General features: G+C 50.5%; 1 protein-coding gene across 1 annotated transcript in view; it reads right to left on the reverse strand.

The window, feature by feature from the left end:
- LOC136106378 (dynein axonemal heavy chain 9-like) overlaps positions 1 to 12541 on the reverse strand; it is a gene marked incomplete at its 5' end in the record, with an annotated part of 97355 nt that extends 84814 nt beyond the window's left edge. Inside the window, 9 exons of the mRNA XM_071813641.1 lie at positions 1012 to 1126; positions 2106 to 2256; positions 2981 to 3097; positions 4978 to 5145; positions 7654 to 7887; positions 8081 to 8292; positions 9925 to 10055; positions 11533 to 11691; positions 12345 to 12541. Of these exons, the coding sequence (XP_071669742.1) occupies positions 1012 to 1126; positions 2106 to 2256; positions 2981 to 3097; positions 4978 to 5145; positions 7654 to 7887; positions 8081 to 8292; positions 9925 to 10055; positions 11533 to 11691; positions 12345 to 12541 (1484 nt within the window). The remainder of the gene's footprint in view (positions 1 to 1011; positions 1127 to 2105; positions 2257 to 2980; positions 3098 to 4977; positions 5146 to 7653; positions 7888 to 8080; positions 8293 to 9924; positions 10056 to 11532; positions 11692 to 12344) is intronic.
- Between the last annotated feature and the right edge of the window lie 15219 nt (positions 12542 to 27760).

Genomic DNA, 27760 nt, shown 5'->3' on the forward strand with positions numbered 1-27760 from the left:
CTACTCTAAACAGAGGACAGAAGATCAGTGTGAAATGCAGATCTGGGTCCTTCATGGTGGACAAAAATTTGCCATTTAGGTTCAAATCAGACATGATAACTTGGGCTCTGTGCTGGGAACAGCCCAAGAGTTTGTTTCATTGCACCAATGTCTTTGCTGCTGCAGAATAACTGTGCACTTAAAGACACTTAATGGCAAGATACAGTGAGAGAAGGTTACAAACATGGTACAGTGACGGTCAAGTTATTTTGGTCAAGTACATTAAAAAAGTGGATCCATTTACACAGAATCCTGACCAGCACACGTGAAGCCATTCCTGTGAGCTACCAGGTGCAGTCCCTGGAACATCCTCAGTTGTCATAAGTCCAACACCGCCTTGCTTACAGAGCTCTTAAATGTTGTCTCATGTGGTGCCAGCTGTGAGTATGAGGCCATACTTCCCTGACACCATCCGTTATAACAAGCATTTGGGTGATAAATATACCAGCATTGGTTTCTTTCCTTGATCTTGGGAGATGGCTCCTTTGTTTAACGCTGAGAAAGTTTTCTTCTGCCCAACAAAATGCTCGTCTGCTCCCCAACATGCAAACCCAGCTCCATCGACCCATCTCAGCTGAGTCCAGCCCAGCACTTCTCTGCTATTCACAGTTTGGATGATGCCAGAACCAGGACTTGCAGCTGAGGAGGTCCTGGAGAACATGCTGAGTGGGATTGCAGCAGGAAAGGTTCTGATACCTCTTTCAATTGCAACCCGGGAACTATGTCTGAAAGCTGAATAGCCCACTGTGCCTCTTAATCGCTTCAAAACAAATCCAGTTAATGAGTTTCTTAAAAAAAATAATGATCACAAGGAAGCTGAAAAGCACCAGTGCAACCACTTCACACCTCTTTGACTAAGAATTATTTCAGCTATAACCATGGGATAATGTTCACCACAGAAAGAAAATCAGATTGATTACAGAGAAGATAGCAAGGTGGTCATAAAGCAACTTAGCTGGAACTGACACGCACAGATGTGGGATGTGCCTGAAGTGATCAAACGGCACCTGGATTCGCGCTCGCAGCTCCTGCGCCCAGCGCAGCGCTCCAGCCACCGGCGGCATGTTCTTGTGCACAGGGGGGGATCCTGGGGAGGGCACATTGGAACAGCATTTGACTGAACACTGCACTTGTAACCCCAAAGATGCAACAACAGAACCTCATTTGCAGAAAACTGCTCTGATTTCCCAGCTTCCTTCCTTAAATCCAACATCTGCCACACTGATGTAGGTCTGTGACCAAGGCAAGTGCCTCTGGATCTTGAATAAGGAGCTGAGATCGAACGAGAAGCCCAGACTATGTCCAAACCTGAGCTGATGTGAGGTGTCCCTTGCCTGGGACACATTCCCCGCCCCTCACAAACACTGACATAGGGATTTCTGACCAGGAGTTACTTCTGTCCGTCTTATCTAACAGCCACAGAACAATAACCACAAATTCACAGCAAATGATTCTCTCCATGATTCTCTCCAGTCCAGGACTTGTCTCGTTCCAGTATGATCTTTCTGAGGCAAGTAAATAGGTTATTGTTCAAAATGACACACTTGAATCCTCATAATCTGATAGAAATCCACCCATTCCCCCCTGTGCCAACAGTCACGGGGAATAATAAACTTGGAAAAGGCTGATTAAACCCTTGGTTACAAAGTCCCACTCGCATACTTTGCATTTTAAGCATTGTAAGGGAAACAAAATAAATTCATTCTGAGGAGCACATGAGTGGGTTTGCAGGTCCCATGGGGTGTTGGAGGCAGCACACAAATGTGGAGAGAAACCTCCTGTCACAGCCTCGCTGGGAGAAAAGCTCAGCATGTGTCTCCATTCCCAGTCACATATCATGCATACACATTTGAAAAAGGGTATTTTTACTCCTAACCAATTATTTGCTTTAATACTAAGAACAGAGCTTTCCCAGGCATTTCCATTGCCACTAGGAGCTACAGAGGCTGAAAACATCTGCAATTTGTAAAGTTTTGGGTTCCTTAGAAAAATAAATCATTTCCCCCCCAAATTAATCTCAATCAAACTCCCTGTAAAACCCATTTTACTCAGCACGTTCTACCTACCGAGCTTCAGCTCTGCCTGGATGTGCCGGGAGTAGATCAGCCTGGCGTGGTCCAGGGCCCTGCTGAACATGCTGATGAGGATGGAGTATTTGCCAGCAGCATCTGCAGCGACTACCGGTCGCTCCAAAAGGCTCCCGAACATGTCCAGCAGCTGTTGGGGTGAACACGCAGGAAAAGAAGAGGGGAAAAATTTACAACCCTGACTCCTGCAGAGAGATCAGCTGGGACCTTCCTCCCCAGCCCAGATGCTTCAACACTGTCCGCACCGATGGGCACTTTGGAAAAAGGAAATTTGCTCCCTTTGTTACGGGGCCTCTCAGACTTTCTCTGGGGTTGGACCACATTCCAACTGTTGTTCTTCAAATGCTTCAAGATTTTCTATTTTTTTCAAAAAACTTACAAAGATAAACACTGTCACTTGCTAAAGTCTTTTCTACAAATGCTTATATTGATTTTTTTAAAAAAATACCATTTATTATTTCTGCAAGATAGATTAATTGATAAATAAACCAGCTTTGTTTCTAGAAAACCTGTTTCCAAAACTGAAACAGATCCATGTATTAATAATATTAACAAATTGATACTAACAATATCAATTCTCACCAGGAAATCCTAGAAAAAGCATGATTTCCCCCAACTTGCAGAGAGAGACACAAATATATCTCCTGGCATCCAAAAGCTTTGTGAGGGACCCACCAGCCTGAGCATCCCAAACCAAGAGCAGCCCAAAAGCTACAAGTCCCACTGTCCCACCAGCAAACACCAGCCCCATGTGCCTGTGGCTCCAGCACTGCCTGGTCTCCTCAGCGTGATTCTCACCGAGCCGGGTGCCCTGATTTCCCTTTTAGGGAAGAGCAAGGGAGCGATAAACAAACCTTGAAGGCGTGGTCCAAGTTGGAGGCGTCATCAAAAGCCTGGATGAAAATGGTGCCCAGCCGACGGTCCATGTCTTCTACTTTCTGCTGGAAACCAAAGGCATCCTGCTCAAAGTCCTGCACAAAGGCAAAACACAAGCTGTGAGGCTGCAAGATGGCACTAGGAAGGTACCTGTAACTCCTCGATCCAGAGATGCCCTCTCTTATTCACCGTGAACTAAGCCACTCCTCTGGCCAATCTTCAGCCATCGCAACGTGGCAAAGTCCTCACGAAGCTTGAGAACATTTCTGTGCTGTCCCATGGCTGAGATGTTGGCCCTTTCTCTGGGAGGGACCCTTTGGTCCTGAGGGCTTTCCACAGCCCACATGGCACTATCTTCAGCCTACAGGCAAGATGGACTATTTCCACACCCTCTCCCCCACCACTTGGCCTGAAGACCACACCATCATCCAGAAAACCCACGGATGCACCTGCTGAGTCCCAAATCCAACCTACTTTCAAGTCAAAACAAGCCTGTGGTTCCATGGTGAGCTGGTTGTGAGTGAGGCAGTTTCAAAACACTCGCACAGGTTGCCCAGAGAGGCTGTGGAGTCTCCACACTTGGACATAGGTAATCTTGGAGATATTTCACCTGACCAGTCACAGTCCTGCTCTAGCTGAGCCTGCTTTGAGCAGGGAAGGTGGACTGGGTGATCTCCAGAGGTCCTTTTCAAACTCAACAGTACTGGGTTTCTGTAATTTCCATCATCTTCTTGCACTGCTTTTCTTGCTTCAATTGTAATAAATCCTTTGAACTTCAAGAGTAACATCTATATTTGTTTTCCTACACGTAAAAGAGTCCAAATCAAAGACTGAACTTGACAGTCCGTGACAGTCCTTCTGTTCTAGCTTGGACAAAACCACTAAAAATGAGGTCATGTGTCTCTTTTCCAAAGGACAAAGTGCAAGGAAATAGCTTTTACTATTGCTACTGCTGAGCTCCAGCAGATCCAGATGCCATGTTTTAGCTAAAAAAAACGGCTCCAGCAGTGGCAGAGGGTGCAAAACTAGAGCACTGAAAGAACAAACATGACTCAGAGTCACACAAATGGCCATGGGGTCACCAAACCCAAGCCACCTCCTGCAGAGCCACTGTCACCTCTCCTCTGTGCCTGCCCTGCTGAAGGAGGGGTGCTATGGAGCAAGCAGCTTTCCAGCAAGAAACACTGGGGACGTGCCACCCCCTGCAGAGATGTACTGGGAGCTGCAGGAAGCAAAGCACGAGCCACCCATCCCCACACTAGGCAGGTCCCAGAGGGCTGGGAATATTCCTTTAATTAAAGCACTACTGATAATAAAATAGAGCATCCTTGAATTCTGAGAGCCCCAGATGCCATGTGTTCATCTAGGCAGGAGCGAACACATCCCAGAGATGATCTGAGTTGGCCCTCATCAGGCAAACTACCTTGTTTTTCCAAAACTAAGACAGAGTCTTATATTAATTTTTGCTGCAAAAGATGCTTACTTTTTTACATGTATAGCTGCCTGGACCCTATTTAAATTGACTTTTTTATGAACTGTAACTAGGGCTAATTTTTTGAATAGGGTTCATATTTCAAGCATCCTGAAAAATCATGCTATAGCTTGTTTTTGGGGTAGGTCTTATTTTTGGGGAAACATGGTAAATACCAAGAGCAGGAAAGCAAAGAGATGTGGGTGTTGGTATAGCTCTTATACCTCAGCAAGCACCATGTACAGCAAAAGCTTGTGCATAACTCATGGAAATCCCAGTTTCCCAGCTGCACTGATCTAAGGTGCTGATCTAGCAAGATATGTTAGATATAGACGTGCAAGAAGTCCCAAATCTCTGCAGGAAAGGCCAGCGGCTCCCTGTTCCCTCCAGTACCAGATCAGATCATAATGAAAGGAGGAAAGAGCTGGGAAGAAGATAGCAGGAAACTGCTGCTTTGGAAACATGCACATGTTCCTGATGTTCCCGCAAACTGGTCCCACCTACCGTGTTGGTCAGGTCAAGACAGTCATAGGTTCGCTCTGAAAACACCTTGTATGCCTCCTGGAATTCCTCATACATGTCCAGGACCTGCTGGCCCAGGGTCTTCCCTTTAATCCCACTGAATTCAATTTTCTCCAGCTTCATCAAGTCCAAGGAAGTTGCCAGGAGATCCTTCAAAGTCAACGGAGGGAGACACAGGTCATGATGTTGACAAAAGAAGATGACAACAGTTGTCACGACAGAGTTGCACTTGCTGAGGGACCTTCCCAAGCACAGCGCTGGTGCTCAGGCTGGGTGGCAGGGATGGGAAGGGGGGAGCCTGATCTGCCTGTCCTGAGCATCAGTGGCTGCTCATAACACGTCCCTGCCCAGTGAGACCTGCTGCAGCCACTAGAAATACCATGACAACTGTAAAATCGCTTTTAAGTGTATTTAAAGGACAGATCCAAAGCAGGATATGAGACTCTTATATGTCATCCAGCATAGCTAAGAATCCCAATTTTATAGGTATTAACCAAGGACAGATTTCTAATGTTTACAGGTACCCAAACTGTCCAAAGCTCCTGCGCAGTCAAACCTCCACGTGTCCAAGTGGGTGTTGCAGCACCTGCCCCGCTGGCCCTCTCTGCTGAGGTGGCACACGGGTCCTTCCCTTCCCTTCCCATCCTCTGCAGCCTGGCAGTGTCACCTCTTGGGAAAATGTCCCGCTCCCCCAGTGGTGGTGGCAGCACTGGGCAGCTCTGCTGCCATCCCACCTCATCTGTCTCCCTAGGTAGGGCCAAGTAAGGGCTGGTTGAACATCCATTGTCTCAGAGGACCAGGAGAAATGTGCACAGGAATGTACTGGTGGCCACTCTCTGCTTGCACTTGTCCTGGGGCCACCCGAGCAGGGCAGCAGGTTTTACCACAGACACGTAATATGAAACAGTGCAACGAACCAAAGGAAAGGGATCCTTCCCTCTTCACGTGCTCATGGGCTACCCATGCACCAGTGTAACTGCAGCTTTTATGAAAATTCGAAAACAAATGCACATATGCATTCATATTCACTTCGACACACCAGCACATCCGCTTGAACAAATACCTAGTAAGGCAAAAAAATGATGTGGAAATACCAGTTGTCCCTTGCTTTGTCTTGCAAGGTTGCTTGAAATGAAGTGATGAGGGGAAATTGAGACGGAGAGAGATGCAGCAGTTTTCCTCATTAACAGGCTGGTGTGCACTATGCTTTTAATTATTGTTTTACAGCTCACTCCGCAGGCTCTCCCTCTGACTCCAGATACTGCAGCTTCTACTGTCCCTGGAGTGTGGGACAGCCACGGAAGGAGGAAACAGACACTGGTCAAAACGCACAGTGCCCCAGCTCAAAACCTCCCCACTGGCTTTTGTCTGCAGCCCATATCCACAGTGTGCCCATGGCATCCATGGAATCCCAGCAGTCAGTGCCCCAGAGCCTTTACAGGGTCCCAGTAAACCTGTCACCAACACTGTCCTCATGATAACCTGCAGTTATTCCTGTGTCTATTTATATTCCTCTCTACACTGACCAGCATAATTTGGTTTATTTCACATCAAACCCTACTGGAAACCATCATTATGAATACTTTTAAAATAGGCACCAGTCATGACAGTTTTCAACATAGTTAATTAAGGAACACATAAAAGTATATGGCACATTTAAAGCAGTAAAACTGCAAACACCAGCAACCTGTACACTGGCCATCCAACCCTACACACTGAGAACGCAGCAACAATCAACAAAGAAATTCATTTGGGATGTGTGTGGAGAGCAGATGAATGTGTGTGGTTAGCCACGTGAGAGATAACAGGTACATGCAAGGTCTGTACAAGAGGTACATACAGTATCTGTATGAGAGGTATATACAGTGTCTGTATAACAGGTACATATGGTGTCTGTATGTCTGTGGTCTCCAGACACAGCCATGTGGTGAGGAGAGCATAGGGAGCTCCCACATTCACACTCAGACCTGCTCTCTGCAGAACATCTCCTGTGGCTCAAGGAGCCCTTGGCCACACTGGGAGCTCAGGGATGACACCCCAATGTCCCTGCCTCAGGTGACAGATCTGGCAAACAGGGACACCCCTGAGCCACAGCACCCCAGTTTGATGGACTATGAGGATGCGAAGGGACAACCTGGTGAGGAACGTGTCCCTGCTCCTCCCCAGGCCCACGTGGCACAGCCAAGGGGATCCTGCCATCTGGCCTCTCCAAGACAGGCAGGACCCAGCTCTAGGGTGTCATAGAATCATAGAACCATTTCAGTTGCAAGAGACCCTTAAGATCATTGAGTCCAACCATAACCTAAATCTGTCTCTGATGGCACCAGGAGACCTGGGAGATTACATTGCTTTATTTACAGCTGTGCAAACCACACCTCCAGTAATCCTCCTTTTCTTGCCCCAACAGGAGCAAGGAGTCCAACGGGACTCCTGAGAGCAAAAAACACACCTATCAACCTGACCAGCTTACATATGCACTGAGCAGGACATAGTAAAACACAGTCTTAGACTCGCTGTAACAGGAGACCTAACAGCAAAAGAGTGGCCCCATTCCCTGGTATCAGGTGAAGCTATAGAAAGGAAAGATGCCAGCAAGTGATCTCCTGGCTACAGAGTTCTCCTGACGGTTTGCAATGTTTTTCAAGACCAGAGTCTCACCTCCACCATCTCCAGTCTCTTCAGGAAGGTGTCCAGCCTCGCAAACACCATCGTGGAGCTGAAGTCCCACTCCCTCACTTCTTGGCCTGGTTCATAATACATGTGCAGTTTTTCCCTTCTCTCCTCAAATGCCTCTTTGAACATGTTCAGGATACCGAGCACCATTCGCACCTTGCCCAGGCTCTCCTCCATGTCCCCTTTCAGAAGGTCTTCTGGAGACAGGTACACCAGGGCCTGGAAGAGCAAAATCACACCTGAGAGGTCACTTCTGCCATCATGGAAAACAAGGACTTCTTGTGTTGAACACATTTGAACCTGTTTATTAAGTTAAATGTTGCCTAAAGAATCACTTTTCCAGGGAAGGACAATAGGAAGAAGGGGAGAGGGGACACAGGGGACTGCAAACACAGGCATCACAGCCACAGACCTGCTCAATGAGAAGGTTGCAGATCTCCTGGAGCAGCACCACTATCCGCACGGGCATGTTGTAGTGCTTGGAGGTGACCCAGATCAAACACACCACGTGGAGCAGGGGGAGCAGGAAAGGCTTCACCTCGCTGAACTCAACCCTCTCTACGTCTTCCAAGCGGCGCTTGAGGGGTGTCAGGTGCAGGTGAACGTCCTGAGCTTCAGTCAAAGCTGTGTTGAGAGACGTGAGAAGCGGTAAGAACCACCCAGCTGCGGTGTGCTGGGTTCCCAGCTAGGTGCTGGCCTCACCACATGGAAAAGTGCCTGGGAAAAGAAACTGTCCTGACAAGCACTGAGCACCCTCAGCCACCTGTGTGCTGCAGGTCACTCACTCGTGAACATCACTCACCTGCGGCAGTAACCAGAACAGAAATAAGCTGATGTGATGGCAGGGGACAGGGAGCTGGGACAGGGCTTCGTGGAGAGCCTGAGTCCACAACTGCTAAAAAGTCACACGGAATTTGCCCAACAGCACCAAAAATACAGTGCTGCCATGGCTGTGAGCCATGGCCTTGCTGTACAGCACGACAGGCTGTACAGCCTTGGCCTGAGCCCTTTTTAGCTCAGTTTTGGCTCAAGCAACTCCTTGTCCAGTGGGCAGATGACGACGGCCCCACTAGTCCTGACTGTAATAGAAAACCTGTCAACAGTAAAGCAACTGATGTCTGACTCGTCGAAAGCTTTAGCTTAGCTCTGTACAGCTGTGTGGTTTTACCCTGAAGAATTACCCCAGAGCGCAAGCATTAATAAAACCAGACCGTTGTGCAATTAAACCTGTGGACCAACAAGAAGTGACAGAAGTGCTTGAATGCATGCAAAAATAACCCCTAAGGCCCAAGACCAAGGAAGAAGAGACTCCCACTATCAGCATCACCCTCCCAGCAAATCCACCAACAGCAGCCACACCAGTACAATGCCAGGGAAAGGGGCAGAGACTTAAAAGCAGGTGCACACAAATCTGAACTGCGCTGTAATGGAAATTAACAATTATAGTCCAAATTATCCAATTAGGGTTAGTATCGCTGTAGCCGGATTAAAACCAAATATTTGTTGTATTTTGATTAAACCCTTAAAGTATTAATTAGTTTAACAATGAACCCTTGGCTCCTTATATAAGGGGTGTTTCTCCAGCCCATTTAAACTGCACAATGCAGAGTGTGACACAGATCCTTAAGAGATTCAATGTTTGCACGTGAAGTGGTGAAGAACAGTGTTTTCTGCCAGCACGTGCACAGCTAACACAGTCTAGATGGTTTCATTGTGCCAGAGAGCAGCTGGGTTGGACATGGATGTCCAGCTGTGTTGGTCTGCAGGGACAGACCAGCAGGACTACACTGTTTTTCACTACAGACAGGGATTTGCAATATTTCCTTGGGCTGCGCTCAACTCCCCTAAGCAAAGCAAAGCAAGGAAATTCGGGCTGCAGTGGCCAAAGCCTGAGAAGCAGCGCTCTAACAAAGCAGTCTTAGGTACAAGATCTGTCCTCTTAGTCTGAACTCCCATTCCTGCATAATAACACCAGAGGAGCTGGTGGAAGTTGAGGTGAGTCCTGTTAGAGTAATGCAAACACTTTATTACAGCAGAATAAATTCCCAAACCCATTCACCCTGAACTTTGGCAAGAGTCTGGCTCAACAGACCAGCGATGGAGCTTGTCCCAGCCTGGAAACAAAAGCCTAGACTCAAGCACAAGCAGCCCAGTCTCAATTCACAAACTAGAAAGATTTGGCTTGAAATCAGTCACACCAGGCCATGAAGAAAGGCCAGAAGCCAGCACTGTGGTAAAGTTGCCCCAGCATCTCACCTGCCTCAACATCCATTAGCATGGTTTTGAAGGCTGGGATGTAGCTGCTCTCAACTCTCTCCAGCAGCTCCATCATGTTCCTGACCTTCCTCGTTGTCAGCTGGTTGTAAATGCATTCCAGGTCATCACACCTACAGCAACCGAGACACAGAATCACAGAATCAGTTGGTTGGAAGACCCTCAAGATCGAGTCCAACCATAACCTAACCCCTGGCACTGCCCCGTGTCCCTGAGAATGTCATCTCTGTGACTGTTCAACCCCTCCAGGAATGGTGACTCCACCACTGCCCTGGGCAGCCTGTTCCAATGCTTCACAACCCCTTCTAGGAAGAAATGTTTCCTAATATCCAACCTCAGCCTCCCCTGGCGCAACTTGAGGCCGTTTCCTCTCATCCTGGCGCTTGTTCCTGGGCAGCAGAGCCCGACCCCCCCTGGCTCCAAGCTCCTTTCAGGCAGTGCAGAGATCAGAAGGTCTCCCCTCAGCTCCTGTTCTCCAGCTGAACCCCCCAGGTCCCTCAGCCACTCCCATCACACTTGTGCTCCAGCCCCTCACCAGCTCTATTCCCTTCTCTCAACTCACTCCACTACCTCAAGGTCTTTCTTGGCCTGAGGGGCCCAAAACTGATTTGAGGTTTGGCTTCCCCAGCGCTGAGTACAGTGGGACAGTCATTGCCCTGGGCCTGCTGGCCACACTGTTCTTGATGCACACCAGGATGCTGGTGGCCATGTTACCCACCTACACTGGGCCATCAGCTGTCCCCCAACATCATCTGTTTCCCCTGGGCCTGATTCAGGGCTTCCTCCAGCTACACATGGACTGTGGAAATGGGAAAAAGCTGCATGAGGCACAGACAAACCCTACAGGACAGAAAGTGCTGAGTTCAGCATGACAGCAGCTCTGCTACTGACAGAACATCGCTGAAAAAAAGCCATCGTGTTTCTGCAGGCATTAGCAACAGCTCTCCAGCCAGCAGGGCTTTGCCCCGAGTCAGCCTGAACCAGTACAGCACAAAGGTTTTCAAAGGGCAGGAGGAAATACCACTCCCAGGCTCCTGAGCATCTAAAGCCCCTCTGGCCCTGACAGATGAACAGCAGCCAGCTGAGATGCACCATTTCCAGACAGCCCCCAGCAGGTGTCCATCAGCAATTACTCCTGTGGATGGCTCCTAGTGAACAGTGACGAAAGAGTGCCCAGAGCGGGTGTGGAGTCTCCTTCTCTGAGACATTCGAACCCGCGTGGACCCACCTGTGTGATCTGCTCTGTGACCCTGCGTGAGCAGGGCTTGGACTGGGGGATCTGCAGAGGTCCCTTCAGCCCAACCAGCCTGGGATCCTGTAAAGGGCATTTCTGAAAAAAGTCCCTTGAGGTGTAGCCCCTGTGGTGGGGCTAAGTTAAAACACAGCCAGCTGCCCAGTGACCTCCCAGGCACTTTGCAGATCATGATGATTTTCTGTGCGGGAGCAATTTTCCTTAGTTGAAGCCTACATGAACCCCAAGTGGCCTGTTCTTCTCAACTCATGGAATTAGCAGCTCCACCACCAGCACTCTCCCTCTACACAAAACCAGCACCACAGGGCACCATGCACTGGCCAGGCTGCTCTGGGTACCTGTTCTTCCAGAACTCCAGCTCCACCTTCGGGTTCGGATTGCTGCCTTGCAGGAGAGGCTCTGAAGACTCTTTCTTCAGTGCCTCCTGGATCTGGTGGCTCCAGTCTATGATGGCCGACTCCATGGCATACACCAGAGATTTATCTATCCGTTCCATGCTGTAGTAAACAGAGTACGTGATTAACTTTGTTGATGTGCATTGCTCAGTTGGATCTACTTCCAATGGCCGTGTGGGCAGCTGGATTTTACAGGGTTTCACATTTCAAAACCACAAAACAATCAAACCCCATAAGATTTTGTCACTGGTTTAATATAGGAATTACACTCTGGAGAAAATGGCTGAACGTCTGCAGCAGTGTGGGCAACAACACTGTTCATAAAGTGAATGGTGGAAATGAAGAGCCAGTCGCCACCTCTCTGCACAGCCAGTCATTGTCACATCAGATCCATTCAGGTTCAGGATCTGACCTGGAGACTCACACATCCAGCAAGATTCTCTCTCCCCATACCATTCTCCCTCAAAATATTCTACATCCCTGCAGTCATTAACTCACTTAATTCAGCAAGAAACACCACCAAGTGGGCTGGGAAGCTGAGGACAGGTCACCCCACTGCCTTGGAAGCAGTAACTTCTCACAAAATCCTACCCGCACCACGTCCTGTCTGAGGAGTGATTCATTCCACTGCACCCACACATCTCCTGGGGTTCCACAGGGGCACGCACGCAGCCCAGACACGATGACAACTTGATGTACAAACGCATCTGCTTCTCTGGACCTTCCAGAACCTGTTATTTTGGGGTGGTACTCACGATTTCTCATTTTCCAGATCAATGTCCTCAATTCCCTCTGAGCCAGCTGGGAGAGGCAGCAAGGTCTTGCCGTCTACTTGGCCAACAACTGTGAAAATGGTACTTTTGAGGTTGTGGACATGACGCACGATGTCTTGTGACACCACTTGTGGCCAGCCCTGATGGTTCTTCTTGTTCGTTAGGATGGGCACGATCACCTACAGCGGGAGTCACGGAAGACCAATGGAGAAAAAAGTGCAGCAGGAGACGGACGGGCCACCAGGCTCTGAGGTCTGTGCTTGGCCAAGCCTGGAGACCCATATTCATTGCTGTCTCAAGCAGTTCCCATGTGAAATAGAGGCAGCTGATGATGAATGGGCATCTCTACAGGCCCACTTTATACAGCAGAACACCCTTTTCCCCAAATCCAAGCAGCCAAGGAGGGTGGAAGCCAGTAGGCAAAGTGAGCAGCCCCATCCCCAGGCTCTCCCAGCCTTTCAAGCCCGCAACTGGAGATGGCCCCATGGGCTGCTGTCCCTTGCCCTCACAACTGTCCCCGGTGCTTGGTCCCCATGTCCCTGCCCATGGGCACAGCTGTCAGGCTGCCCTTTGAGCCTGCCAGGGCTGGGCTGAGCTCAGTGTGCTGCAAGGGAAGGTCTGCTGGTACCCCCTGGGATACACTGGTGGTGAGGGTCCCCCAGGTCCCAGCTGCAGCCCACCAAACAGGAGCTTTGCCTTTATCAGCACTTTTACTGACCCGGCAGCATGGGGTTGTGGGGCTGGTCGGGGTTTGCCCAGATTTGAGCTGCTTTTGGCTTGTTTGAGCTGTGACAGCAACACCGTGTCTGTCACCTATCCTGGCTGGCTCTGCACTGGGACCAGCCTGTGGCAACAGCCTAACAAAGCCAGGTTGTCCCTAGTGACAAACAACAGCCCTTTGTGTTACTGGACTCAGGGTGGGGGTAGGGGAGGGGGGGGAGGTGACTAAAGGCATAAAAATAGCTGCAAATGGACATAAAATTGAAACGGAATAAAGCAGCTCAGCACCTCCATGGTGCTGTCCCAGGATGCTGAAGACTCTTTGGAACTGTGGCTGGCTCTGTAGACCCGAAGAAGACCCGACCAGCCACCTGCGTGCCCAGGGAGCCGTGGGAAGGGGGAGCACAACCCCAGGGAACACACGGGCAGGTGCTGACGAGTTCACCTTCAGCAGTTTTAGCTGCATTATTAGCAAGATGTGTCTCTATTACTTAAAGCATGTGGACTGCTAATGCCAGTGATATTGTAACCAGGCAAATGATAGCCGTTCATTTTCTTTCTGACTGTTACAATGATAACTGGACTCAGGATGAAGCCCCAGCCCACAGAGCAGGTGTGTTCCCTTCGGCACCGCAGGAGTGAAGCAACAAGTGGACAAGGTCACCAGCTGTGACCCCTCACTGAATAAAGACAAAGTGTGGGCAGAGGAACACACGACCCCAACCCCAGGAAATTCAAGACCTTTTTCACCTTCACGCAGACCCACCCCATCTGCCTGACCCAGCACCACCGCTGCTTTTGCCTTCAAGTGAAGCTTGAGAGGAAAATAGGATGAAAACCAGGCACAATCTGCTCCCTGCAGAAATACTGCATGTCTGCACAGGGGAGAGCAAAGCCTGCAAACACGCAGCTGGGACGCACAATCCCGGCTCCCAAAGGCATTCAGAAAACAGGATTTAACAGGATCTGCCAAAGTGTTCCTACCCCACCATCTACCCATAGCAGACGGTGCTTGCAATGCTATTGGCCAGCCGTGATGCAAAACCACTGTTTGTGCAGACTTCGCAAGACCACGGGGCTCATCAAAACAAAAGCTCCCCATATAAATAATGTGTTTTCTCACAAAACCAGGATAACCAGTCTGGCAGCCTGCTCTTGGGAATCCAATCTATCAGTCACCATCTTAATATACCAAACATCATGATCAGAGCTTCTCAAATCCAGCAGCTCCTCTGCTTTCCCATTACAGCCTCATTCCTGAGACTTCTCCAGGTGAGGAGCCATCAGGAATAAACCGAAACAACATTGTCTAGTTCAGGCTAATAACACAGCAAAGCAAAAGCACTCGAACCTCTTGACGATCTCTTTAAGAAAACATCAGCCCACCTGAGATAACCCGACACTGAGCTACAGGAGGCTCCTGAACATCACAAAACACTTTTTCACTATGAGAGTAATCGAGCACTGGCCCAGGTTGCTCAAAGAGGTTGTGAAGTCTCCATCCTTAGAGATAATGAAGAGCTACCTGGACATGGCCCTGGGCAACTGGCTCTGGATGGCCCTGCTTGAGCAGGGGTTTGGAGTAGGTGACCTGCAGATGTCCCCTCCAGCACCTGTGGGTACATCAGTCCCACAAGGACCCCACTGATAGACAGAGCTGATGTGGATCAGCATTCAGGTGGTTTATATGAGTTCTAAAGCCGTCCATGGTACTGCAAAGGGCAGAGTTAAGGGTACAAGTGCATCAGCAGAGAAGGGAGGGAGGCCAAGGAGCCTGTCTGTAGGAGGGGACACCTTCCCCGCTGCCATGTGCGAGGGGCACCCGGTACTCATGGGTGCCAGGGCTCCCTCTGCACCTCCGGGGCTGCCCAGGCCTCACAGGATCCCAGCCTGGTTAGGTTGAAGGGATCTCTGCAGATCCCCAGTCCAAGCCCTGCTCACGCAGGGTCACAGAGCAGATCACACAGGTGGGTCCAGGCGAGTTTCAATGTCTCAGAGAAGGAGACTCCACACCCGCCCTGGGCAGCCTGGGCCAGGCTCTGCCATCTCCCAGCAAACAAATTTCTCCTCATGTTGAGCCTGCCCCCGTGGCCCCTCATCCTCACCTCCTCCACGAGGGCGGCAAAGTGCCGCAGGGCATCGGCGGGCAGGTCCCCGCAGAGCAGCTCCCCGGGGCCGGCGCCGGGGGCCCGCAGGAAGAACAGCCCCTTGCGGCGGGCGGCGGGGGGCGGCGGGGGCGGCCCCAGCTCCAGCTCCCCGGCCGGGCCCCGCCAGAGCAGCAGCGCCGGCCCCGCCGGCCCCGCCAGGAAGCTCCGCAGCAGCGGCCCCGCCGCCTCCCCGCCTGCCCAGTGCTCCCAGCGCTCCGCCGGCACCCCCAGCCCCCGCGCCGCGCACCGGCAGAGCCGCTCGGCGCCGGGCACCGGCTCCACCGCCTGCTCCATCCGGCCGGCACCGGCGGGTGTTTGCGGGGAAGAGCCGCGTTGCCCGGGGGAAGGGACACTGCGAGGAGCCGGGGGCGGGCCGGGGCGGGACCCAGCTCGCCTGGGAGACGCAGCTGCCCCGGGCAACCACGGGTGTCAACACAAGCTGGGGATGGAGGGCCTGAGAGCAGCCCTGCGAAGGACTTGGGGGTGCTGGGGGATGCTCCCTCTGGGGGGGGTCTGGATACCACTGGATCCACCTGGGCACCCCCAAAGTGGCTTTTTAGCACTTATTTTTCTCCTGAAAAAGCAAACACAGCGGGGCTTTCTGCCATCCTGCCCCATGGAACCCCACTCAGACCACACCAGTGCTTGGTTGCCCATCACCATTTATTGCAGCCGCTGCCTGCTCAGCGCCCGGGGCGGTGGGACCGGGGCCGGGACCCCTGTCCTGCCCGGCTGTCAGGGAGTGATTCACTGCGGGGGGGCTGGATGGGCGGCAGCAGACTCGGCGCCAGGGTGAAGCGCCTGGGAGACGGGACTGGTTGGTGCAGCAGCACGGCCGAGAGCAGCGAGGAGGGGGTGCCTGGGGGCGAGGGGCAGGGTCAGCCACAGACACCCACAAACAGGGTCCTGCCCCCACCCTGAAGCACGCAGGCTGTTGTCCCACACTGCCCAGCACCACACCCCATGTCCCCCCAGCTCCCTCCAGCTCCACCATGAGGAGCGGCTGCCCCAGCAGCCAGTGCTGCCCCCACATCCCAGCCCAGACCCCAGACCCCAGACCCCCGTCCCGCCCTGCCCAGCTGCGGGCACAGACCCGTCCCCCCAGACAGCAGGGTGTCCTCTGCCCCCCGGTGCCCTGACAGGGCCATACCTGGCCGGCTCCTCGAGGTCGTGGTGTCTGGGGTGGCCCTTGGCGTTGGGGGCGGCTGAGAGCCCCCCATCATGTAGAGCTGCTCGTCCTGCCGGTTCCCATCAGTGCCGTCCTGGCCCGACAGCTGCATCGCGTCCTTCTGGGAAGGGGAGAGCGTGTGACCCAAACACGGGGCCCCGTTCCGCATCCCCCAGCAACCCTCCCCCAGCCAACTCTCCCTGGAGAAACTGAGGCACGGATGGATCCCCCCGCAGGCTCAGCATCCCTCTCCCCACCTCCGTCATCCCTACCTTGTTGGGGCTGCGGGCGCCGGATGGGGACGGCCCTGGGGTGCTGGGCGGTGGGGCTGGAAGCGCGGGGGCGTGAGGGTGTGTGGGCCCCCGCAGCTCCGCGGAACAGTGGGGTACCTGCACTCGCCCGTCCGCTCCCTGTGGGACAGGACACGGGGTGCTCAGTGCCCGGCAGGTGGCACCCCATGTGTCACTCGACGCCAGGGAGGGGTCAGGGGGCAGTTACTCACAGTCCAGGCGCCAGTGTGTGGAGGGGCCGGTCGCAGGACAGGCAATGGAAACCAGGCAGCAGCTGCCTGGAGAGGGGAGAAAAGGGCTGGGGAGCTCCTGGGGGGCACAGCCCCACCTGCACACCGTCCCCTGCCACAAAAAGCCTCTGCACCCACCCCCCAAGATTGGTTCGGGAGGGCTCCTCCCACACGTGCCCCCTCATTGTGCCCCCTCCATCGCTGGGAAGCTGCAGCTGGCAGGAGCACAAGGCACAGCCACTTGCTCAGCATCCCCAGGGGCGCTGCCCACACGGCTCCCACGCCAGGGTACCACAGCAGCACGAGCTGGGACAGCCAGCAGGAACAGGGCCGGCACTGCGGGTTACAGCCACCCACCTTGATGTCCTTCTACTCCTGCTGGCCATCCTGCTGGAGGTTTGCAAGGGCCGAGCTGAACTTCTCATAGTCCTTTTGGAGCTGCATGATGCTGGCCTGGAGGCACTTGAGCTGCTCGTCCTGCTGCAGGGACTCAGAGGACAAGGCGGTGCTGAGCCAGGGGGTGGCTGCCCCGCGGGGACAGACCCAGGGTATTTTGGCTGGTGGCCGCGGGCTCTCAGTGCAAGCAGGACATTTGCTCCAAGGCTTTAACTCCCTTCCACACTGCTGACTCCCACGAGCCAATTAGGGGGGCAGCGAGGGGCTCCCCCACGTTACAGCAAAGCAGAAATGTTGCTTTTTCCATGCGAGACACGGAACCTGACACACCAATGGGATGTTCACAGAGTTCGCTTTATTGTCGGACTGGGCTGGCTTTATAGCAAGGCTGCCCTGTCCACGCGCCTTACAACAACGTGATTGGTTGTAACTCGTGCTATACAATAACATGCTAGGCTGCATGTACTGGCCAGCGCTCTGCACGCGTGTGTTCAGCGATTGCTCACTCATTATTACCTTCTAATGGTGCTCCTTCAGTTTCTTTTGCCTCTGGCTTCACCTCTCAGCCAGGCTGGGGACAACCCCATCCCCCCGGGGCAGGGGGGGGCTCTGCCACTACAAATGTCTGTTGGAAGCTTGGCTCCTGGATGATTTCTGCACCTCTGACCTTTGCAGAGAGATGTCTCAGGCTGTGTCACAGCAGGGTGGTTGAAGTGGAACAGAAACAAGATCCTTTGGAGTTCTCTGGTATTGCAAGAGTACAGAGCAGCGAGACATCCAGCCCTTCCATTTCTGGCTCTTGACCTAATGTTTCTCTTTTGGGCCAGGCTGAGAAATCTTTGGAAAGGCAAGAAACTGCCTCCCCAGGTTAATCTCCTTTAATGCTCGAAGCCCTGAAATCTTGATATATTTGTTCACTGATAGCAGCCTTTTGTTCTCAGACTTTCCTGGAGGATGCATTAGCCGAATCCACTGCTCTGGGCTCAGGACAGGAAAAACCACTGGAGAGAAGGGAGCAAGTATGTGATCAATGGTCTCTTTGATGCACAAATCTGTAAGCTTATGTCATTGGGTCTTTGGTGCATTCAAATGTCCTCCCTAACAGACTCTGAGCCCAGCCTGAACTCCACAGTGGGACTCCAGAGCCATTTTTAGGCCTCTTGTTTTGCATTCGTCATGTCAGCCCTCGCCATGAACAGCCAAATGCTCGGTGCAACCGCCCTGGCTGGTTCATCCTTCACCTCTATCCATTCTCCACACCTTCCCAACATCTTGAGGGGGAAGGTGAGTTTTAGTACGCAGCACATGGCTGTGCAGCAAAACCCACATCTGTAGATGTGCTGGGTGGGGTGGTGGAAAATCTCTGAAGCTCTTCCAAAGCACCGGCCCCCCTGCTGTGACGTCCCTCTTCAACATCTCAGAGCTCAGTCTGGCTGGAAGGTCCCAATGTGAACACCAGTACTAATCCTTATTTGAAGCTCCACTCCTGTCCCGGCCTGCTCTCCCTATTTTGCCTGCTTTGCTGGGACACCGTCTCCTGCAACCAGAATCCCACCTGCCAGAAAAGGCACCCCACTGTTGGAACGATAAAGGACTCAGCACTCCGATTCAATGTGAATCACGCAAAAGCCATTTATTACAGAAACATGTCTCCTTATATACGCAACTATTCTCTAGTCACGAATCCACGCTCCAAACATGGATTCGCTAAATGAGTATCGTGGGCAGTCCACACGCTGGAGCCCCCCGATGATAGGTCCGACGACTCACGCCATGCTGAGGCCCTGTTAATGAAGAAACGCCCCTCTTTCTCACAGCAGATTCTGTTCTCAGCTTCTCAAAGTGGCCTTGAGATTCCTTTGGGCCTGACTAATTCAACAACATATCTCCTTCTAATGAAACCCCTTCACAATTCCCCCTTTTTGTTCTTGAACTAGTCAGGCCCCTTAAACAGCATGCTGAATCATCTTTGAAATACACTGCAACATAGGACACGTGATTAACAGCATAATTACAATTACATATAATGTAGCTAAACCTTACTTAATAAGATTAAACAACTATCTGCTTATACTCAAACCTTCATATCATATATAAAACCTTAATTCTACTTATGACAACCTTACCAACGCACTATTTTAGAATAGTCAGACAACTTAATACAATATATTCTCTTAAATTCTTAAAAGATCTATAACTGCGCAGTTTATAGAGTAACGTACTTAATACCATCAGCATATGCTAATTATTGACTTAATATCTTAAAACTTATATTAACCTGTTCATATGCTAATTATTGAATTAATATCTTAAAACTTATATTAACCTATTTAAAAGATCTATAGCTTAATCTTAATATCTCTTTTAACACCTTACCAGTTGCTAAATTAGGTTACCATGGTAGAAATATCTTATACTTTTACCTTATCTATGCATAGATTATCTAATTGTAATATCACCCTTTTGGAACTCTTACTATCTGTGCAAATTAGCATTCTCTATGGAAGGTACCTTATCTGTTTACTAATAAGCTTTTAGACCACTGGGTCTAAGAGCATCTATAACACTGAATAAGAATTCATGGTTTACATTTGAGACAATTCTCACAACTGATCTCCCTCCTGTCCTTCTGCATCTGTCGAATCTTTGTTGTCTTTATTCAGCCATGGCTTGATCCATTTCGCAGGAATCCATTTTGATCCTTGGTCTGTAATGACACAAGCATAACCCTTTCCCCAAGTTATTAATTGGGAAGGACCCTCCCATTCACCAGTAACTCCATTGCGTATTTTGACCTGACACTGATTTTCTCTAAGGTCTGTCAAGTGTCCTTTTAAGCTTGTTCCATGACGAATCATAGGTGTAATGTCAAACCCTTGCGGAAGGCGTAAAAAGTTCAAGACATATAATGCTTTGCTTAGTCTGTCATGTGGAGTAGTACAGTCAGTTCCCCCTTTTTGTTTGTCAAGCTGATGCTTGAGAGTTCGATTCATCCTTTCTACCAAGGCCTGACCAATAGGAGAATTTGGTATCCCTGTAATGTGCTTAACACCCCACAATTGAAAAAAGGTGGCAGTAGCTTTGGCGATATAACCAGGTGCGTTGTCTGTCTTGACCTGTGCAGGAACTCCCAAAGCTGCAAAAGCAGAACGTAAATGTCGTTGCACATGTGAACTAGTTTCACCAGTCTGAGCAGTGGCCCATATGGCGAAAGAATATGTATCAATAGACATATGCACATACTTCAGCCTACCAAATTCAGGGACATGTGTGACGTCCATTTGCCACAATTCCAAGGCTCCTAATCCTCTTGGATTGACTCCTGCACCCAGCCCTACTGAGATGGGCTGACAATCTGCACAACTTTTAACAATACCTCGGGCTTCACTTTCGGACAATGAAAATTGCCGCTGTAAGACCTGAGCAGACTGATGGAGGAAACTATGAGAGCGTACTGCTTGCCCAAACCTATCTATTGGAGGTGGAACCCAGGCAGGAGATACAAGAAAATCAGCTCGGCGGTTTCCTTCAGCTAAATCGCCTTGAATTGTCAGATGACTACGGATATGTGTTATGAAGTATCAGTGTTGTCTCTCTTCGACCAACAACCATAGTTGCTTGAACAAAGACATCAGTTGTGCATCCTGAACCTCTTTGAGCAATGATCTTTCAATGCGAGCTACCACACCTACCACATACAAAGAATCACAAACAATATTCACTGGGCTATGAGCAAATCTGATAAACACTTCTATTACAGCCCTGAGTTCCAAATGCTGAGTTGATCCTTTCAGGTCAGTTAGTATCACATTGTGCCATTTTCCATCTGTTTTCCATGTAATTGCTGCTTTCTGCATTTTACCCCCTGCGTCAGTGAACACTGTGGGTCCTTTAACAGGAAATTCTGAGAGAAGAGGGGGACCCTCCTCCATTGATCCCATATTCAAAACTGACATTAACTTGTGTGGAGGGGAAAATGTCTTAATTAAAGCTTGAGAATCTAATAACGCAATCTGAAAAGGTAAGGAGTTCTGCAAAGCCCACTGTAAATATTCTGAAACGAGGGGAACAATGATATATGCAGGCTCAGCCCCTGAAATTTCGACTATTCTCTGCCTACCTTTCATTATAAGCTGAGCAAAGACCTCAACCCTGGTTGTAATGGTTCGTTTGAGTCGAAAATGCAAAAACACCCACTCTAAGATCTTTAACGGCTCCTTACCAGTTGTCCATTGCATTATGAGAGCAAAAGGATAGTTAGTATTATTTACAATTAGTAGTCCGATTACATAATCTGGGTTCCACCTATGGCTGAAAGCTTTTACAAGTTTGGACATAATCTTTTTCAGAGCAGCATCCGCCTCAGCAGTAAGCGTTCTAGGAGAGCTAATGTCACTATCACCTTTTAGCAGTTTTACAATTGGAGCTAAATCCTCATTAGTGATCCCACAAATGCTCTGGACCCAATTCAGATCACCCACTAGTTTCTGCACATCATTTAAGGGTTGAATGACAGGCTGACATACTATTTTCTGAGGTTTCACTGTGGACTGAGAAATTTCCCAACCAAGATATTTCCACGCTGGTTGAATTTGTACCTTTTCTGGAGCAATTAGCAATCCTCTATGCTGCAATGTATCAGATACTTCATTTATCAACAAATCAGTCAAAAAAGTTTCCCCAGCTATTAATATGTCATCCATGTAGTGGTAAATCACTAACTCAGGATGAGATTTTCTGACTGATTGCAAGGCCCAAGCTACATAAATTTGACACATAGTTGGGGAATTTTTCATTCCCTGTGGCAAAACTACCCATTGATACCTTTTCGCAGGTTCAGCCTTATTTACAGAATTTATGGAAAATGCAAAACGTTTACAGTCATCAGGATGCAAAGCAATGGTGAAAAAACAATCTTTCAAGTCAATTATTAAGATCTGCCAATTTTCTGGAATCATGACAGGGGATGGTAATCCCGGCTGTAATGCTCCCATGTCTTCCATGGTATCATTAATTTTTCGAAGATCCTGTAACAACCTCCATTTCTTTGGTTTTTTTTCTGAATAGTAAACACAGGAGTATTCCAGGGACTTGTAGACGGCTCTAAATGCCCTTTTTCAAGCTGTTCCTGTACTAGCTCTTCGACATGGGCGAGTTTTTCTTTACTGAGCAGCCACTGATTTACCCATACTGGATCATCATTTTTCCACTGTAATTTAAGTACTGGTCACCCATCATCAATGGCCACTTCTAGAAATTTTGTTGTTTTGTCACCAGAGTTGCTCCTAGTTGTCCTAATACATCCCGTCCTAATAGAGAAACAGGGATAGACATCACATTCATGCAGTAAAGAACTAAATTACTCATGTTCTTCCGTATTATCACAAAATGCACATTTTGAGTCAACGGAATCTCATGATTTAACAGACTGTGAACTTATCGTACCATGTAACAAAGACCTATCAAAATTGCAACATTCTTAAACAGATACCCACAAAGAAAACAGGTTAATAAGGAAAGCATCTTGCAGACTTTAACAAGTTTTCTGACCTGTGTGTTACCAGTTAAGTCTCTCTCAGCTTGTTGAAGTTCAAATCGCCCTGCCTGTAAAACTGTCTGAAAAGATTTAATGATTTCTTGTCCGAGTGCTTTTCTATGTTTTAAAACACCTCCCAATACCGATTTTTTAGGAACACAACTGAAAACAATCATTCCTGACCCCATCTTGCAAGTAAAAGACTTGGCGGGGGAGCGGGGGGGGGGGGGGGGCGGGAAGCACAGGGCTGCTTGCAGCCTGAGTGGGAAGAGCAGGCAGAAGGTTTTATGGCGCACTTAAAAACAACTAGTGAAACAATTAACTCACATTCCTGACAAGCTGCTTGATTTTCAGAGAGACGGTACACAGGAACACATAATATGTACTGTAAAACTCGCAAATAACATGCTGATAGCAAACATTAGCATTTTCTACTGCTAATTTCAACACCAGTGCTTCCTTAACTTCTAAGTTTTCAATCTGCTTATTGATGGTCTCTTGAAGGTGGTCAATAAATTGTATGTAATTCTCATTGGGACCCTGATTTACAGATTGACAGTTGCAAATGATTTGGCTGCTTTGTTGGTTTCAGGCACCTCTCTCATAGCTTGATATTGCTGACCGTTGGATTCACTCGCTAATAGCTGATCTGATCTTTCACACAGTTCTTTTGCCCAGTTCTTATCCGGCGGCTCCTTCTGTTCTCTTGTAGGAGTTAGAAGGATAGAAAGCGGTGAAGGCGGACACAAATCAGTAAAATAATTGATGTTACACTTATTTACGACTTTAGCATTCTCAACTTTCACCAGTCCTTTTGACAAATTATCTGACTCCAGTTCTTTGGACTTCTTGGTCTCTCCAGGGTCGTGTGATGGTACAGGAGGCCATCCACTCGGTAATTTTCCTCCCTCCGCCCCAGACTGTTGTATCATTGGGGGTGCCGAAGGCACAACAGGGGATGGAGTAAGGAGGGTATTGAAAACACGAACTGGGTAAGCTTCACAGTTATTTTTAGAGTTCTTATCAGGCTGTAACGCTGCAAAAATTCCAGTAACAGCAGCCCGCTCAGCCTTAAATTCTTTTAAGGTGGAAATTATAAGCTTCCGTGTAGTCGCTAATGGTTTAGCTTCATCTCCGTCGCTAACCTTATCCCATAATTTCTGCCCTGTATCGTCCCAAAATTCAATTTTAAAAGCTTTCTCAGCTTCTGACGGGTAGCCGTTAGTTCTACAACAAACCAACAGTCTACGTACGCTACTTTCTTCATATTTAAGTCCTCTCATAGAGAGAATATGCAGGAGGATCTTAACTATAGCTTCTTCCTCAGAGGATATATTCTGCCCCATAACTTCACTCTTCCCTCCTCCTGCTCCCAGCCGCTCACCTTTCCCGGGGCCTTCTTCAACAAAATTTATCCGCGGAACGTCCGTACGTCTCCGCCTGGCTCTCAGTCCAGCTGAGCCGCCTCCGGCTGGGCCGCTCCAGGCTTTTCCCCGACCTTAGTGAGACGCCGTTTGGAGTATCACGTCGGGGTCACCATTTGTTGGAACGATAAAGGACTCAGCACTCCGATTCAATGTGAATCACGCAAAAGCCATTTATTACAGAAACATGTCTCCTTATATACGCAACTATTCTCTAGTCACGAATCCACGCTCCAAACATGGATTCGCTAAATGAGTATCGTGGGCAGTCCACACGCTGGAGCCCCCCGATGATAGGTCCGACGACTCACGCCATGCTGAGGCCCTGTTAATGAAGAAACGCCCCTCTTTCTCACAGCAGATTCTGTTCTCAGCTTCTCAAAGTGGCCTTGAGATTCCTTTGGGCCTGACTAATTCAACAACATATCTCCTTCTAATGAAACCCCTTCACACCCCACGGCCTCTGGGGTGAAGATGCTCTGATGCTTCCAACCCTCCCAGGAAACGGAGGGACACTTCAAAATCTTTGGTTATTTTAATAGTATGAAAGGGACTCAACAACTGTGCAGGACAAAACAGCTAGAAAGGTTCTGAAACTTCACTGACGTAACACAACATCCCTAGGGCTCTCTGTCCTCCTCTTGCCCTTAATGCTCGCGCTTAGCTGCTCGCCGGTGGCTCTCCATGTCCTTCCGTTTCACCTCCGTAACGATGCCTTTGAGGTCCGGGATAGACTGCTGAATCTAAGGTAGGGAAGAGAGATGGTAGAGGTCACAGCAGGGCTGGGAACAGGAGGCAGAGAGGAGCCCATTGGCCCTTTTGGAGTGCAAATTTCACCAACCAAAGTGAGCAGGAGGATGAAGGCAATTGCCCTGCTGGATCTGCACCACCACAATGGGCTTTTACAGGTGACTCAGAGGGGTGAATGAAGCCAGACTATAGCCATGGGTGTGTATGGGGATATAGGGGAAGATTTGGCGAGGAGGTTAGTTAAATGTAAATACGCTCAAGTGACTTGCACCTGTCTGTAGAAAAAGCACACACATCACACTAATTGTCTGACTGACCTTGTGTGCTTGATGAGTAGAAGCTCTGTGTTAGATAACACAGGCCTGGGAGAAACTCTGGGCACCTTATCACTGTGTCTGAGATTCCTGCTTTGTTGTGAGAAAGAGCGGGAGGCTGCGCCTGCCTGAAGCCTTGAAATACAGGCGAGCTCAGCAGGCCCAGCGATCTTCCAGCAGGGCTGAACTGACCAGCGCCTGCGTCCCCGTTTGTGTCACCTCTGCCTGGGAGCTCAGGTGTGGCTTCGGAGATCCCCCAGTAGAGAGGGAACTAAAATAAAACTTGCTCTTTGCAAATGCATCCGTGGCCTCTGGCTCTTCTTGCGATGTGCCTGCGTATGTGCACACAGCAACCAAGTGCCGGTGTGGTCTGAGTGGGGGTCCCTGGGGCAGGATGGCAGAAAGCCCCGCTGTGTTTGCGTTTCAGGAGAAAAATAAGCGCTAAAAAGGCACTTTGGGGGTGCCCAGGTGGATCCGGTGGTACCCAGGGCCCCCCCAGAGGGAGCACTGGCAGCAAACCGGTGGGCACCAGGGCAGAGCCAGCAAAGGCCCATCCTGCACCCCGGGTGGGGCTGAGGTGTCCATGGGCTTCAGAAACACCCCCTGGGACTAACTGGGGGGACGGGGTGAGGGGGTAACCAGGGGGCTGTGCAAGAAGCCGGGCTGACTGTCGGCAGCCGGAGGAGGGGAGCGCTTTGCTCTGGGTCGGGGGACCCAGAACTGGGGGGACGCAGCAGCTCCGCGCCCCGCCCCGGGGGGCCCACAGCCCCATGTCGCAGCACTTTGCAGCCGCAGGAAAGCGCCCGGCACTTCCGGTTGATGGGCGCTCTGGTCACGCCCACAGCCCTCGGCTGACAGACGGCGCCCTCGTTTAGTGAAACGCCTGGGAGCAGGGAAGCTTCTGGAGCACTGACCGTATACGGGCCCAGCTCGGATTCCCTTGGGCTTGACAAGGAGGCTGTGGGACCTTCCGGCGGTTTCGGTGCGGGGCTGCGGGCGGAGCGTTGTCCTCAGACTGCCGACCCTGCAGAGCCCCCCCCGCCCCGCCGGCCGGTGGTTGTGTCTGCTGGGGACCCTGCGGAGCCGCCAGCTTTCGTGAGTGGGGATGTGCCTTTGGAATTGTCATTCAAAGGGTAGATGAGCACAGCTCGGCTTCAGCCAGGACGCCTCTGTGCCTTTAGTTTTTGTTTTTCCCTCACCTTCCCTTTCGCGCGGAGCGGCCCGGCCCGGGACAGGGGGGGTGTGGGTGTGTGTGCTGAGGGAACACCTCGTACCCAGCAGCCTGCTCCGTGCCGCTGCTCCTTGTTTCTGCATTTATATACGATACACAAATGTAAAGCAAACGGGGGGGGTGCGTGGGAGCAGGAGCGGCTGGGGGCTCCCGGGCCGGGCCTGCCGCCTGCAGCGCCTCACGCTTTCCCGCTCCCGTCGCGCCGCCATCTTCGGCGCGGGCAGTGAAGCCGCCGCACTGAGGCCGTGCCCCGTGCCGCCGGGGAGGAGGGGAGCTGGTCGCTCTGGGAGCCGCTCTTGGGAAGCGGGCGGCGCACCCCGCCGAGGAGGGGGAGTTAACGTCCTTTGAGTCCTCCTCCTCGGGTACCGGCGCCGTTCGGGCGGTGGCTGATGAGGTGTCTGTGGCGGGGCGGGGAGAGCGCGGCCGCTGTGCCCTCACTAGAGATGGCGGCGGGGCGGTCTCTGGCGCGGACAGGACGGCGGCCGCGGGGAGCGGCGCTCCAGCCCTATCTGTGATAATAAGAATTAAAAGTGTGTGGGGAAGGAATATATTAGTGGAAGATTCCCCAGCTTATTTATTAGAGACAAACGTTTTACAGGCTCTGGGTGTGGAAGCACAGTTACTGCCTGGGGGGGTGATAAGGAGAAAATTTGAGAGCTATTCTATTACCTGGAAGTTTGTGTTGGTTTTGGCCAGGGTGGAGTTAATGTTCTTTGTGGTACCTAGTATGGGACTATGTTTTTTGATTCGTGCTAAAACCAGTGTTGATAATACAGAGATGTTTTTGGTACTGTTGAGCAATGCTTGCACAGGGTGGCCTGTTCTGCCTCCCACACTGCTCCACCAGCAAGTGGGCTGGGGGGAAGCGACAGCCAGTGGCACACTTATCTAAGCTCTTAGAGCCAGTGTCTTGAGTGTGTGCAAACTGCAGCAGTCACCGCTCTTCTGGTGAAAGAAAGCAGGAAATTAAACCCTGCTGCTTTCCTGCGGAGAGATGACAATGGGCTGCACCTCCTCATAGATGGGACTTCAGGGATAATTCAGGGGAAAAGACACAATGGGTGTGCCATCGTTGAAGGTGTGAGTGGTGAAATAAGAAACGGGCAGGTTACCTAATAACTGGTCAGCTCAAACATGCCAGCTATACGCTGTCAATCAGGCACTGCAAATGTTAGATGGAAAAGAAGGTACC

The sequence above is a fragment of the Patagioenas fasciata genome, chromosome 11 (assembly GCF_037038585.1).
Source record: "Patagioenas fasciata isolate bPatFas1 chromosome 11, bPatFas1.hap1, whole genome shotgun sequence".
Lineage (NCBI taxonomy): Eukaryota > Metazoa > Chordata > Aves > Columbiformes > Columbidae > Patagioenas > Patagioenas fasciata.